The sequence below is a fragment of the Gobius niger genome (assembly GCF_951799975.1).
Source record: "Gobius niger genome assembly, chromosome: 6".
NCBI classification, from domain to species: domain Eukaryota; kingdom Metazoa; phylum Chordata; class Actinopteri; order Gobiiformes; family Gobiidae; genus Gobius; species Gobius niger.
In genome coordinates, this window is record NC_136857.1 from 9638188 (window position 1) to 9653764 (window position 15577).

Sequence of the window (15577 nt, forward strand, 5' to 3'; positions counted from 1 at the left end):
TACCATAAAAATAAATCACTGTGAAAGGAATGATCATGATTATTCCAGAACAGTGACCTCTCAGTGTTATTTGCAGCAGTTAATCCCATTTACTTGCATCCAATCTACAGTCCATGTAGGCTGCTGTTACACAGAGTACACAGAATTGTACTTGTTCTTCAGTTTTAGGACAAAAAGTTAATCTGAATTATGTTATGTTCCATCGTGAGAGTGTCCTGACCTGTAGGCTTTGCACAAGGGGAAAAGCACTTTTGAATTACTTTGTGTACGAATTGTGCTCTGCAAATAAACTTGGCTTTGGGGGAATCCTGTAGCTACTGTTTTGAAATCGTTGCCATCCCAATAATGTATCATCTTGATGCAGATAGAGTGTGAATAAACAGGCTTTAGACTTCCACTTTAAACATTTTATTACAGACAAAAGAAAACCAAAAAAAAAAATCTGTGACACAAAATGGATTTAACGTTGATGCTGTTTCTGCACCAACAGCAGTTTCTGGAAAAATATTGATTATTCTAGTAACAATTTTGCTAATAATAATAATAATAATAATAATAATAATAATAATAATAATAATAATAATAATAATAATAATAATAATAATAATAATGCACCCTGATTAACTCAAGCCAAAATGTTACTTCATTTCATTCATAAATACTGTGTGAAACCAATTTAAATAGATTGACCATATTTTAAAACAAGATATTCATCAAAACAAAACAGGATTTCTTAGAACTTTACAAATTAAAAACAACATTTGGCAGGTTTATACACAAACTGAAAATATCTACTCTCCCATCAGTCTCAAACTCAAATCCTGCTACAGTGGAAAAAACAAACAAAAAATATTAATTTTTTTTTGTCACAAAAATGAGAAGTATGAGTTCAACACAACTCTAAAACACCTAATAAAACTAGTCAAAAACTTTAAAACCCACTGTTATTTTTTTTTCTTTAGTAACATTTCACATTTATCAACTTATTTTATTCACCTGTACAAGTGTGGGGGGGGGTCTAACGGGGGGACTGGGCGGGGTCATGGTGGGCGTGGCCTAAAGGAGAGGTTTGAACTTGGACCTCTGCAGTTCAGTCAAGTCCTGAGGTCATAATGAGAGAGGACTCTGACTGTGGAGCCGCGTCTCCCTCAAAACAGTTCTGCGTTTCTCCGTCTTTAAGTTTGAAGAGAAATCGTCAGTGAACACAGTCTTCAATTTAGTGTGTGTATTGTTCCCCGCTGAATCCGCCGGCACAAAACCACGTCAACAAAAAAGAGAAGAATGCTTTCTTTTAAAAATGATTTAAAGCAAGGGGTTTAGGTAAATACACACGTAAGAGGAATTGATTTCTGTGATATTTACAGTTTGTGACGACAAAAAAAATATCGATTGAAGATTCTTATAGACGGCGACAAATGTTCTGTGCATTTTGTAACTACATGAAATGACAATTCGAAGCATGTCCACCCCAGCAGAGGTAACAGAATCTTCTGACATTGCATTTGCTCTGAGCATCTTATCTCCCCGAAGAGGGCAGTCCATGGCAATATCGAGCGCCGGAGTGAACGGGAGGAGGAAAAAAAAAGAAGCTTCTTTAAAAAAAAATTCAAAAACCGAATGAGAAGACGTTTTTTTTTTGGTCTTCATTTCCAGTATGTTGGCATGAGCTTAGAGCCCCGCTGCCCTCGCGAAAACAGGAGAGTGCACTGATAAGTAAAATAAAGCAAAAAAAAAAAAGAGAGGTGCCCCAGGCGTCTGGCTGATCTAAGTGCTTGGCAAATAGGTGGAGGTTCTGTAGTCAGTCTTTGGGACCTGTTGAATCCATAAGAAAGAAAAACACACAGAGAAACAAACTGGTGTCGAAGCCGATGATGTTGGAAAGCTCCCTGGAGTCTGACATTTGGAGGTCTTTCAAATTCAAGTGAGGTAGAGCGGCTTGTCCCGGGCGCCCATGCCACTGCTGCAACACAGAGACAACACTGTCAGGGGAATGCATGAGACATGGCTTTAACATTCTGTAAAAAAAAAAAAAAGTCTTATTTGATTTTAGTTGTATATCAGTTGTTCTTCTCTTTTCCCGCACAATGTCACATCAGCATAATTGCGTAAGTCAGATTTCAAGGTTTTCATAAAAAAAAAAAGATTTTATTTACTATTTCACACTGGATATCACAATCTGCGTAAGAGCCGTAATCTTGGCTCTTCGGGGCCTTATGCTTTGGCCTTGTGACGCACAATCCTCTTCATGTGGAAGCATCGCCAGACTTAAATGGCCACAATGCCTAAAGAAAACCTTGATCTGTTTGTGCAGTTGCAACAGCTCAACAGGTAGGAAAAAGGACATTAGCGATACTAGCAAGTGACAAGGATATAAGGTCAAATATGAAAATAAGCGTCCTTATCTACAGAAGAAAAGAGTAAGAAGAGCACAGATTATAAAACTGTACAATATATGTCTCATTCAAATTTTCTCTCTCTGACTGCTTTATCTCCAACAATGACTTAGACAAAAGGTCTTGGGCTGTAACAAACTCCCTAAGTTTACAGCCTATAGGCCAGTGTAATCTGAAAGCTAAGACCTACAAAACTCATCTAAACGAGTCTTTTTCCTTGCGTTGTTGCCGTGTTGTCCAACCTTTTTTTGACATTTCTTTTAATTGTTTTTTTTTGTTGCTCATTTTGTCACTTTTTCATCACATTTTTGGCAATTTTTCATCACTTTTCTGTTTCTCTTTTGTGGCTTTTTTGTTGCATATTTGCTTTTTTTTTGTCAGTTCTTCATCACTTTTTTGTTGCATTTTTGTCACTTTTCAGTTTTTTCTTTTGTGGCATTTCTGTCGCTTTTTCGTCACTCATTTGTGCCACTTTTCTGTTACTCTTTTGTGGCTTTTTTGTTGTATATTTGTCACTTTTCTCTTTTTCTTTAGTGGCATTTTTGGAGCTTTTTTGTCACACATTTGTGCCACTTTTCTGATAGTCTTCGGTGGCTTTTTTGTTGCTTGTTTTGTCACTTCTTCATCGCTTTTTTGTGCCGTTTTTGTCACTTTTCTGTTGCTCTTTTGTGGCAATTTTATTGCTTTTTCATCACTCATTTGTGCCACTTTTCTGTTAGTCTTTTGTGGCTTTCTTGTTGCGTTATTGTCACTTTTCTGCTGGCTTTTTGTGTTGCGTTATTGTCAGTCTTTTGTCCCATTTTCATCCTCGTCCTCGGCTCATTTTCGTTGCTATTTTGCCTTCTTTTTTTCTTGAAGCTTTTAGATTCGAGTAAAGCCAAACTGGAGAAAAAATGTGCTTGATTCAGGCGGGGATTAAGAGGTTAAGATGTGGATAATGTACTGAGGCAAAAATGTCAGTTTTGCCCATATAAAAAACTTCTGCAATCATGCTACCAGGCAACAGTATGCACGTGTGGTTTTGTTGTACATAAAAGAGCACTCCTTTTGAACAATATGCTAATGTGCTCACTTTTCCCTGACTGAGACGCAATTAAGATGCAGCGTTTGTAGTTGTGCACTGTGCAAATGATGTAAATAAAGTGAGAAGTGTCATCTTGGCTACAGTGTTGTTACAGTGCAAGCCCCATGCAAATATTGTTAGACTTTATGAAGGTGTTTTTGTTGCCAGCACACTCTATTTTTATATGAATTCAAATGTTAAGCTTTTTTATTGGGGCACACATAAAAGTCAGATTTAGTCAGCAAAATAAGTTTGGAGGTTCATGCAATATAAAACGACTGAGGCAGCAGAAAAAGACGCCAGAACTGAGCTGAGCGGAGGCAAGACGAGCAAACTGGAAACCGACCCCGCTATCACAACATTTCAAATCCACTGCTGAATATTGAAACAAATACCAAACCGCGTGAAAGCAAAGACACAACCTTCTTAGCAACTTTTCGGGCCCTGCAACTCCGCTTCACAGGAATAAATTTGTCAGTTTTTAGAAAAGTCTAAACACATATCAGTGACATTAGCAGCTCGACTGATGTTTGACTCCAAAAAAAAAGCTGCAAAAACAAACATGAAAGCCCCTGAGTGAACAACAGGCATCAATCGCCCCCCCATCCCCCCCTCTCCAAGATGCGCAAAATACAAAAGTCAAAATTTGCAGATCACTTGGTTTTTGAAATGCCAAACGTGAAGTGTGTTCCGCTCTTATCGCTACTGACACGAGTGCAGCATCACCAAACGCACGCTGATCGCACTTGGAAGGAGAGACTTAAGGAAACGCTCAATCTTCTTCAGGAGGCGTCAAAACATGATGTGACCCAGGCGTGATCCCGTTTGACATGAATCGGCTCCAAACGCAGGAGACACTGTTTTTTGTTTTGTTTAGTTTTTTGAGATTTCTCAGAATAGTCACAACCCCAAAACACAACACAACTGCCTTTGTAGCGGCGCCGCGGATTTGATTCAATAAGGCCAAGTTTACAGAGAGAGAAACACAGGGACTTAATTGGATGTCACACTTTTACCAAGCGCCGTAATAGCATTGTTCTCCTCGTGCATTACTCATTTCAATTTCAAGGAGATGCTTTGCTGGCGCTTTAGTCGGCAAATTGTAGTTTATGATTAATACAGTTCCCGGGAGGACAAGTGAAGTGGTCTGAAGCGAGTTATTTGGAAATTAAGCAGCTGCTCAGTGTTCACACCAGTTATTTGTCCTGGGCTGGGTTTAAAGAGGCTAATATGGAGTGACTTGATACTAAGGCATTATACAGCTTAATAATGGATTTATTGTGTAGAGTTTGAATGGGTTTATGAACATGTTTTAAGTCTTTATAACACAGTTTTAATGTAATTTTAGCCACACATAAAACAAACGTATTTCACAAGACTAGCATAAACGCTATCAAGTCTGTGCTCCATGTGCAGAGTATCTCACCCGCAGTGGTTGGGTCCGCAGTCCCTGTTGCAATACTCTCCGTCCCAGTCCGGGTTGGGGCCATGCCCCGGGGCGGGGGCTCCTGGAGACTGCGGCCCCCCCACACTGTTGGGGTAATCCGGAGGGAGGTGAGAGAATCCCTGTGAGCAGAGAGAAGATGGAAAACTCATTAATATCAAACCCTCCAGAAAAAAATGGTCAACTTGCACCTGTTGAAGAGCAGCTTTCTTTGCTCATTGGCATCACACTGTTTCTATATGTGTATGTTCAGACATATATTCTGTCACGTTTTACTCATTACACTGTTGAACTAATTCAGCAGCAGCTGTTTACAGCAGGATTTACCGACTGCTGCCAACATCATGATTTCAAGCGTAATGTAAACACTAATATGGGGCGTGTGCACTGACCTGCTGACTGAGGGGGGGCGAGTGCAGGCCCATTTGGTGCGAGATGATTGGCTGTGACTGCTGCATGCGGATTGGCTGGTTGAGCAGGGAGCTCTGGTGCAGGGAGAGCTGGGCGTGGGGGTGCAGAGGGGGGCTGATCTGGAAAGAGGTGGGGGGAGAGGCACTCATGCTAGGGGGCAGCATCTGGGACTGGCTCAGGGCAGGGGCCAGGCTGTGGCGGGGCCCGCCGTAGCTCTGCAGCTCTGACAGAGGGAAGGAGCCTGGAGGTCCCAAGTACGGAGAGGAGGGCTGAGGGGGCACACTGTACAGGGGCTGCTTCGGGGGCAGCAGGTGGGACGACTGGCTCGTCTGCTGGGCACTTTTTGGTTCTGGGTCATTGTAGGTCTGAGGAGGAACAAAAAGACAGGACTTTAATTAATGTTACCTTTCAAACAGCAACGCAACACCTCAACTAAGTCCTTTGGCAACAGCACTACTCTGCCCCAACAGCAGCAATCAAATCTCAAACACGACAGAAACCAAAGCCAATGAGCTAAAGTGTAAAAATAATGGCTTCCTAAGTTGCATTTCAAATGCTCTACATTTGAACTTTTGAAATTGAACTATTTCATTTTAATAACTTTTTCAGTACTGAATCCTGGTTCTATAGTAACAGTGTTGAATGTGTCTTTCAGAGGCGCCACTGCCTCAACCCTCCACAGCTAAAGCTATTGACAGTTTTCTCTACTGTGTGAAAAAGTAATATTAAAGAAAGGTTGCTTCTGTGAGCTCCTTCAAAGAGAGACCACCATTAAGTACGTACTTCATAATTATGCAGTCAAAAAAAATTGAGTTTTAAAAGCTTTTAACTTTTGAACCCACTTGATCCAAATTTCTTATCACTGTCGATCTTAATAATTACATGCCACACTTTTCTGAAGAGGAATCCGTTTTACAGGCAGAATCATAAATGACAGAAATTTGGAGAGTGTTGCCTTCATGTGCTCTCCATTTGCCCTTGACTCCGCCATTCATTTGGGTTCAGTCTGCTCCGCTTCATATCTGACGCATTATTAACATCTGTCCAATTGAGTTTTAACAGCGCAGTGATACCCAAATCAGTCAACAGCGGACACTCCCTGGCTCCGAAAAGCAAGCCAATCTATTTCATGTTGTCCCATTCCTTGGCCTGGCAGCTTTGACTGGATTCATTTTCTCTGAAAGACTAAGCCGACACTTGAACGAGAGCGCTCTAGCATTTTCACTGATGCACGAACCATAGCTAGTTACAGGTCAACAACTTAAATGTGGGTTTATGTCCATGTTATTTTGATTTTGACAGTAAAATGTACCAAAAGCTTAACATAATAATGTAAAAAGTATATGTAATGTACATTAAACTTGGAATAATCAATCAATCAATATCAAATGACAGAACTTGAACCTTTGACATTATGTTACACTTTCAAGCACTTTTAACATCATGTCATGAACTGCTGAACTGCGCTGTCCTCCAAAAACAGTTTTATTCATGGTTGAGGAAGATGTTGTGTGTGTTTCCCTTGTATTTTTACTATGTGGCACTAAGTGTGACACGCTGAAGCCAAGAATAATAAACCAATGGGCATTTTAAGAAGTGCAAACCAATGTGACTTTTTGACAACTGGATACACGATAATTACTATATCGACTTATTGTCCAATAAACTGAAAGAAAAAGAATATCAGGGTATTTATCGTCAGTACATTTATTAAAAATGTTCCTTTTTTTTTTTAAAAATCCTATTTTTGTAATACTTTAACTATTTTACTGAAGTAAATGGAGTTTCATTTAATTTCATGTTAATTGCAACTTTTGTGTTGTAAAGAATATGCTCTCTTTTAGAACAAGGGATTACTGAGATTAGATTTTTTTTTAGGTTAGTTTCTGTGGCATGAAGTGGTCCAATATAATCGTTTATCACAATATTTGATATCCTCAATCTATCAGACTTCAAATTTTGTTATCGTGACAGGCCTAACGGGAAAGCTCCTGTAGTGGGAATTTACTTTAACTAGTGATCGGTGGAACAACACTTTATTTAAAATAATTACATTTTCAATCACATTCAAAATGGTTTAAATGGTTTTATACCACAAAGAAACCACTTTTCCTTGCTTAATACAGAGTTTTTGTGCACTTTAAAAACACACTGGTCTCAGCATCAGATCCATATCGTGACACACACAGTATTGGATTGAAAAGAAAATCCTTGGTATCTCTGACACAAGTTCTGGACTGAAATACTGGAGTAGTTCTCAGAAAATATCAGCGGCAGTGACCCTGTAGTCAACAGAGTAGTTCAGCTATCTACTTTCATCTGTTGGGTAAAACATAGAAGAAAGTGCACGGTCCTCCATAAGCTCTAAAAAACTTCTATTACCGCAGACTGCAGATCACGCCCAGCCCATTGAGCGAAGTAGTGCCCAGAGCAACACAGTTCGAGCGTTTTGTGGAGAACTTTAAATCCAGTACCATCAAGACAAAAATGTCTTGTGGACTCCTGACACAGAAACGCTTAATAAATCATTTCCGTAGTCCTTCTGGGGATAATACAAGTGTTAATGGGATGATTGGGGGGTCTTTCATCACCCCCTGGTGTCTCTGGCCAGAAAACCTCCCTTGCAACTTTCTCTGCACCAGGTCGGAGACACAATACACACTAATAGAATCACGAAGAAGAAGCTCACAGGCTAACGGGCAAAGCTAACTGTGGGCTAGCACCACTTTAGCAGTATTTACAGCCAGGTTTGAGTGAAAAAAATGATCTCCACAATGAACAATATCCCTCTCTCCCTTTGACTTTTCTGTCAGCGTAGTATCTACTCTCACGGACAATTAATGAGTAAAAAAAAACCTGCAAAATGCTACAACACCTGCAGTGATGCTTATGGCCTCTAGGGGCATGAGTTACTTCGTTCTGCTTTAAATCAACAAATAAATATCCTCATATTACTTGATATAAGCGGATTCTCATTTGAACGGCCTCACAGTCCATCTTTACCTTAACTCGATTACTGAAAATGCTTGTCCTTAACTTACGATGTATTGTTTTGGTGGTGGACCCTTCACAGAGAAATAATAAGCCCCTCCCCTCTGCCTGTATCATTCTGTGTGCCTCTATGATGAGCTGTCAAAGCGCTCATCTCAAACCATCAGTGTTGATTAGGCCGTAATGGAGCGCATTTGTATGAATAGAAGAGGGGCCGGGGCAATGATCAATCGGCTCCTTGACAGATAGATAGGAGGAGGGCATAAGCGCTGGCACGTACGCTCGCATATAAGCATCGACGGCGGAGGAGAAATGAGGCTGTTTGCTGCAGAACAAATGGAATGACAAAAGAGATCTTCCCCACGCCACACAGTCGGCTGGTAATACAAGACGGCACTAAACAATGCAATCTGCAGAACCTCCACTGTTCAACACGGGCCTGAACCGGAGTCTAAAGCCATGTGCTGAAGTGGAGACAAAACTAAAGTCCACTGAAATTGAGGGAACATGGGACTGAGGATGGGAGAGAAGGGACCTCAAACCTGTCTTTAAAATGGACAGAATAGGAAACGTAGTTGAGGCAGGTAGGACTCATTTACATTTACTCAAGTATTCAAGTATTTGAGTCACTTTTTGAAGAAACTGTACTTAGTCATTCAGTACTTTTTTCTTCTACTTGATTGCAATGAAGTATCTTTGCTCTTACTTGTGCCATTGTGAGTAATTTATCGAGTAAAAAAAACAAGTCGATAAATATATGTAGCTTGTGTTTCGTGGCCCTTTTCCTTCAGCAATATACATAATCAATACATTTTATGGAAATTTTCTTGGAAATATTTGGATTCTCACATTATCCAAAGTTTTGTCTCTCATCATTTATGCCACAAATTAAACATTAATCAGACATTTATACTCAAACAGTTGCCTCTAATTTTTTACACTTTTTTTTTTAATTTTAATTGAGTATTTCTTTGGATCATTGCTTTTCATTTTAAGCTTTGATTACAGCTGCGGCTTTGTTCCACTAAGCTTCTGTAACATCAAAGATCCAGGGTTGCATTTACTTTTCCCCAAGATCTTGTTTTGATGACGGGAGAGTGTGACCACTGTGCAAAGTCTTCTCCAGCACATCCCAAGGAAAACGATGAATCCTGGCATTGTCATTTTGGAATATGCCTGTGCCATCAGGGAAGAAGAAATCCACTGATGGTCATTCAGGATATTCAGGTCATCAGCTGATCTCATTCTTTGGGCCCATAGTGTTGCTGAACGTAGACCTGACCAACTGCAATGACCCCAGATCATAACCATATACCAAAAAGTACGGCTTCAGCCTTTCCTGTGGATCTTTACACCAATATACTGTAACTCAAAATACAAACGCTCATGGTTTTACACTCATAGATGTCGTTGACCCTTCCCCCCTGCCCTAAATCACAACCTATACATCCCTATACATCCTCCCAGCAGCACCCCACACACATCTGCAGCCTGTGAAAATCAGAGATTGTTCCAAATATCGACGGACCTTTTTGCATGGTCCCCCCCCCCCCCCCCAACCTCCCCCCCATCCGTGTAAGCTCCGCCCATCCCATTAGTGAGGATTTTCCGAACAATCAATCATCAGTTTGAGCCGGGCCTGTGCGTGTGTCGTGGGCGTTACCTTGGAAACCAGACTGGCTCGGTACGCGGCCAGGGCTTTCAGGTACTCCTTCTTGGCTGCCTCGGTTTTCCTCTTGTAGGCCTGAGAAGACAGGAGGAGACGTCAAACACACAAGACTAGACTACAGGGCGGGGGCAGAGGTCAGCGCGGTTGTGTTTTGATCCTGAAAGCTTTGTTCCCGTAGCAATCCACACAGAGCAAAGACTAGACCCAAAATAATCCCACTCCCGTCCACTCTATCTTTACAGCATTTGATAAACAACAGTAGTGCGGCACATTCATCCAGAAACACATAGATTACACATAAACTGCGTCACAGAAAGATTTTGCTCTTACATAATGATTTATAAAAATACCCAGCAATTTAAGGAATCATCAAGTTGGTAATAAAATGTTCTCTGTCTCTTTTTTTCTTTTAGCTCTGTAGCCACACAAATAAAAACACACTTTTGTCGCTGTTGTGTGTCATAACAGCCTCCACCTAATGTCTATTGTGCTGCTGTTCGGTTGAAAATTAGCCAACATTCATATATCAATATTAATATCAATATTTTTGTGCATGATACTGCGTATATTCAGAAGAACGATATGGCACTGTCGTAATGCGGTTTTATTACTAAAGCACACATTGAGGGGAAAGATAGTTAGAGATGAACTAACTAAATTAAACATGGATAAGTCCATAGTGTAATGCAGACAAGTAGAAAACAAAACAATGTAAAACCCAGATGATGAAGTTCATATTGTTCATAAAGTAAAATGTACTTTTATCACCCAAATCTAAAAGCGAGAAGAAAACGAGGAGGAAAAGGTGACCAAAAAGTGGCAAAAACTCAAGGAAAAAGATCTGTTTAAATCAGTTTTGTAGGTCTTAGCTTTCAAATGAGGTGTTATACAGGACTATAAGCTTTAAACTCAGCAAACAAGAAGCGTTGACATTTTTGTAAAGCCAAACTGGAGGAAATGCACTTGGTTAAGGCGGTGCTTAAGAAGTTAAACAAATATACCAGAACTTTTAATACACCACACATTACAATATAATCACACTACTTTGACTAAAACTTTAATTTTACATTCTCAATCAAAACATATACGAACTCAAAACTTGTTGTTTCTATATGTAATGTACATTTTGTCATGTTGCCAAATTAGCTTCCAGGCAAAGCTTCCAACCAACTCCCCAACTCATTATTTAAGACTTTCCAGCTATAGCTGCCAGCAGTCGACAGATGTAAAGTATACCATTAAATAAGAACTAAAACAATACAGCGATGATCTTGGAGCGCCGCGATGCCCTTGAGCGTAATCCAAGGACGAGACGCGGATTGGGGGCAGTGCTCATTCAGTATTCTGGGCAGCATCGAAATAGAAAAAAAAACAGAGATATAAATAAAAGCTATGGTTGTCAAAGGTCAATACAGATGGATGATATAGAGAGTACTTTGTCAGCAGAGACAGGAGGTGTGGACAAGTTGGAGTTTGGCAAACAAGATGAACCTTAACTTTAAGAGAGTTTTCATGCAAAGAAAATGAAAACCAGTATCGTTAACTAGGGCAGTGAGTTTACTTTTAAACAACAAGGTGATTCATTTGGTCCCTGTAGATTTGAGACTTTAAAGGAACAGGCCACTGTTTTTAAATACTGACATATGTTCCTACCTTAGCTTAGAGGAGTTGATGCGTAGCTGTCTGGTCTTTATGCGTGCCCTCAGTCACGTAAACAGAGCGCAGACAGCGTTAGCATTTAGCTTCTCCTCTTCTCATCTATGGATCCCGATGGAGGTGAAGTTAGAAGCGACCAAGCTCTTCCACGTTATCCCTATTTAAATATGGTTACATGAGGCTTTACACGATCCAAGTAGAGTCACACAAAATTAAACATGTAGATTTTCTAAGCGGATAAAAAGGGGAACTATATTGCAAGGTGTAGTAATATTACTAGGCCTTGCAATATAGTAGTATAGGTAGTATAGTAGTATTTGTGTGACTGCTTGGATCGTGTAAAGGCTCAAGTAACCATATTTAAATAGGGATAACGTGGAAGAGCTTGGTCGCTTCTATCTTCACCTCCATTCGGATCCATAGAGGAGAAGAGGAGAGGCTAAATGCTAACGCTGTCTGTGCTCTGTTTACGTGACTGAGCACACGTGTAAAGACCAGACAGCTACGTATCAACTCGTCTAAGCTAAAGTAAGAACATTATCTCAATATTTCAAAACGGTGGCCTATTTCTTTAAGGGGAAGGTGACAATGCGATAGAACAGCATAAGGATAATATTATAGTGTAGTGGCCAGATTTGGATTCAACTTTACTGATGTAAGTTCATCTTCTTTCACACAGAGGGCCACTTTATGAAATATTTGACTTTTTACAGCACCACAGGGACTAAATTAGGACCAAATCAGCAGTAGACTTAGTCAGGTATCAAAAGGAGCTGAATCAAGACCTAAACTTAAGTAAGTAAATCATGAATAAAAATGTCGTCTAAATGAGGACAAGACCAATCTTGAATCTAATAGAAATCGTGTCTTATGAAGAGCAAATTTGCAGATGGCCCTGAGCGCTATCAGAGGACGGCACTCAGAAAGAAGCACTGATCTATGGTAATCAATTGCATGATGAAAACACAGCCTTTGCTTTCGGCGCTTTAGAAATATTTCAGTTTTGTTATAACTAAGTAGACAACGCGCTCCAAAAGTAAATGCAGGTGTTCTTAAATGGTCGCGAGAATTGATTTCTTCAGATAGGCAAATGCAATAAAGAATACTCGTGCTGAAAGTTTGCACACTTTCTCCTAAAATATTTATCAACTGCCTGCAACGTTCATTTTAAGTCCTGGTTATTCTTGTCTGTTCAGCGCAATAATCCTGGATAGTTTCAGTGCATCTCTCCCACACCTTTCCCCACCTTACCATCCACTCAAATTAAATTTAGAAAGAAAATGATTTTAACGAGAGCCGAGGGATTGGGGATAAACGGACAGATTATCCGGAGGAAGAGAAGAAGTAGCTCATTAGAGTGAGCACAGTATCTCACAGCCAGTTCGCAATACACAAAGCAAGAGAACAGAGCGCTGCAACACGAGCGCCACCCACAGGGAAGTGAGGGAACTGGATTAAAGTGTCCTGTTGTATAGGTTTGTGTCATATTATTTTTTGTTCAGTCCCAGGCTAGAACATTTGAAATCCGTAGGTGCTACTTAAGTGGAGATGTTGTCGAACCAATGTGAGAAAAATGGCCCTTGAAATTACAATACAAATTACAAATGGAGAAAAATTGAATCAGTGCAATAATTAAACGTTATTGTGAAGATTTTCCAATTAAAAGGTTATATTCTAAGGGACCAATTTGGCCCAGAATGTGAAAATTAAGTAGAAAAAGTGTTTCGCCTGCAGTGTCTCCTGTTAAAGGGATATTTCACAATTTGTGACATAGGGCCTCATTTCCTAGTTATCCAGAGTGTTGTTGATTTCTGGAAATGTTTTAGATTTTTATTCATGCAGTCCTTATATTTGAAGCGTTTAGTGATGCTAGGCTAGTGCTAGGCTAGCGCATGTCTATGGTAACTATGGTAACTCGTAGCCTGCATTAAAAACTCTTCAAATCATCGGGTAGTCCTCCAAACCTTGCCATATCTGATTTGTAGAAATCTCCTTTGTGAATAGTAATGCCGGCCGCAGGTAAACAAACTACTGTAGATCCGGTAACCTAGCAGATCACTCCGCCGCTGCATAACAACAAGGAAGCTGATGCTGCTCAAATTCTTCAAGTTCTTTTTAATGCAAAATGGTTATATTTCAAAAATTATTCAGTCAACACAGACATTTATGTGGGTAGTCTGGTGTTATAAGTGATTTGCCTCGGGTGCACTCTGCTTGGGTCAGACTGTTTTTAATGCAGGCTACTAGTTACCATAGACATGCGCTAGCCTAGCACTAGCCTAGCACCACTAAACTCTTCAAATATAAGGACTGCATAAATAAATAAATAAAAAAAAATATATATATCTCCAGAAATCACCAACTCTCTGGATAACTAGGACATTTGGCCCTATGTAAAAAATCCTGAAATATCACTTTAACACTCACCCTTTTATATAAGCTTGGAACATGGCTCAATTGGCTGAGGAGCTCCTCTAACAGGAATCTTAATGATATGATACACAATTGCTTGCTGTAATGCAATTAGTAAGACAGACCTGAAGACTGTAAAGCTGGACCTTAGGTGGGAATGAAGCGGCAGAAATAACAAATAAACAACAGCTATGAGGAGCAGGCATTTTGAGATAATGCATCTTGAATCCCCAGTGTTCCCATGGGACTACACCCTCTCATTGTCTTTAGCCCTGCATCCATCTTACCTGCTTCTGCTCCTCCCCGAGGCTGTCCCACATGGAGGCCACGATCTTGGACACGTCGCCGAATGTGGCGTTGGGGTTCTGTCCCTTGATGGCGGCCTGAGTGTCCCTGAAGAACAGCGCGTACGCAGACACCGGCTTCTGCGGCTCGTTCGGGTCTTTCTTCTTCTTTTTCTTCTGAGGTTTGGGCTTGGGCTTCATCATCTCGGAGGACCGCTTATCGCCACTTATCTGAAACACAGACACAGATGCAACGATAAGTCTCGAACTCATGGCGCTGAGGACGGAGCGGTGTTGCAGCAGCCTTAACCACGAGGCTATCAGCAACATGAACCTAATGTGTTTTAACCTCACGCTTGGAGAGAGATAAGTGAAATCCCGTTCCGAGCAAATTTACGAGTTGAGCCCACTCACATAATATTCTATTTACAGGGTGAAATGTTACACAGTGTGGGTTTAACAACTTTCAGAAAGTGTGAAACACAACTGTGAACTCTACCCCATGGCCATGACGTACAAGAGGATCCATCAAAGACAGAAATACACACAAAAACTCACAAGCTCTCGCTCAACCCGGAGACACTTTCCTTATTCCACTAGTCTTTTTTCCCCCCCTCCATCGTGTATCACAACCAAATCAAACCCCCTTTCTCTGATATACAGTCTGGAAGGATTCAATCTGTATTTTCTCCATAAAGATCTAGGTTTGACAACAACAACGAGCGGCAAAAAAAAAAGCCAAACCGCGTTATGCTTCTGTGCCCAACACACACAGATAGGTTTCCATTTTCCTGTGGCACCGAGTCAATTCCCGGTCACCTGATCCCGGTTGTGCCTCTGTATGGAAATTGGCTCCTTTCCCGAGGAGAGAGAAGGCATCAAGGGAGAAATGGAGCGAGGGGGTAAACGCGAAGGGAGGGGCAGATAAGCAGAAGGACTGATGTTGATGTAGCTATTAGCATCCGCGAAACATCATTTAACCTGATTTCATGGCTGCAGTAACGGCACCGAAAACAATCCAATTTCCGCCCCTTATAGGCAGCCGTAATAGAAAATATAATGATATAGTAAATATACAGTGATATACAGGTGGTACGGCGAGATGTTTACGCACAACATTTACGGTTAAAAGGTTACGCAAATGTCGAAAGGAGCACGGAGTAAATGGAGCTGTATGTTTTGGCTTTTTGAGGACAGAAACTCAAAGGGCAAGTTTTGTTTTTCATTAGACTCTGCACGCATTGAATCAAAAGA

The 15577-nt window shown here is 40.6% G+C and overlaps 1 protein-coding gene across 3 annotated transcripts in view; it reads right to left on the bottom strand.

The window, feature by feature from the left end:
• Positions 1-542: 542 nt before the first annotated feature.
• Positions 543-15577, bottom strand: part of LOC306964553 (TOX high mobility group box family member 2-like) — a 124029-nt gene continuing 108994 nt past the window's right edge. Inside the window, exons 4-8 of one of the 3 annotated variants that reach the window (XM_079558610.1) lie at positions 14327-14554; positions 9966-10046; positions 5293-5676; positions 4883-5022; positions 543-1960 (exon numbers count right to left, since the gene is read on the bottom strand). In XM_079558610.1, coding sequence (XP_079414736.1) covers positions 1918-1960; positions 4883-5022; positions 5293-5676; positions 9966-10046; positions 14327-14554 — 876 coding nt within the window. In that variant the 3' untranslated portion in view covers positions 543-1917. The remainder of the gene's footprint in view (positions 1961-4882; positions 5023-5292; positions 5677-9965; positions 10047-14326; positions 14555-15577) is intronic. The other 2 variants (XM_079558611.1, XM_079558609.1) reach the window with 2 other exon arrangements.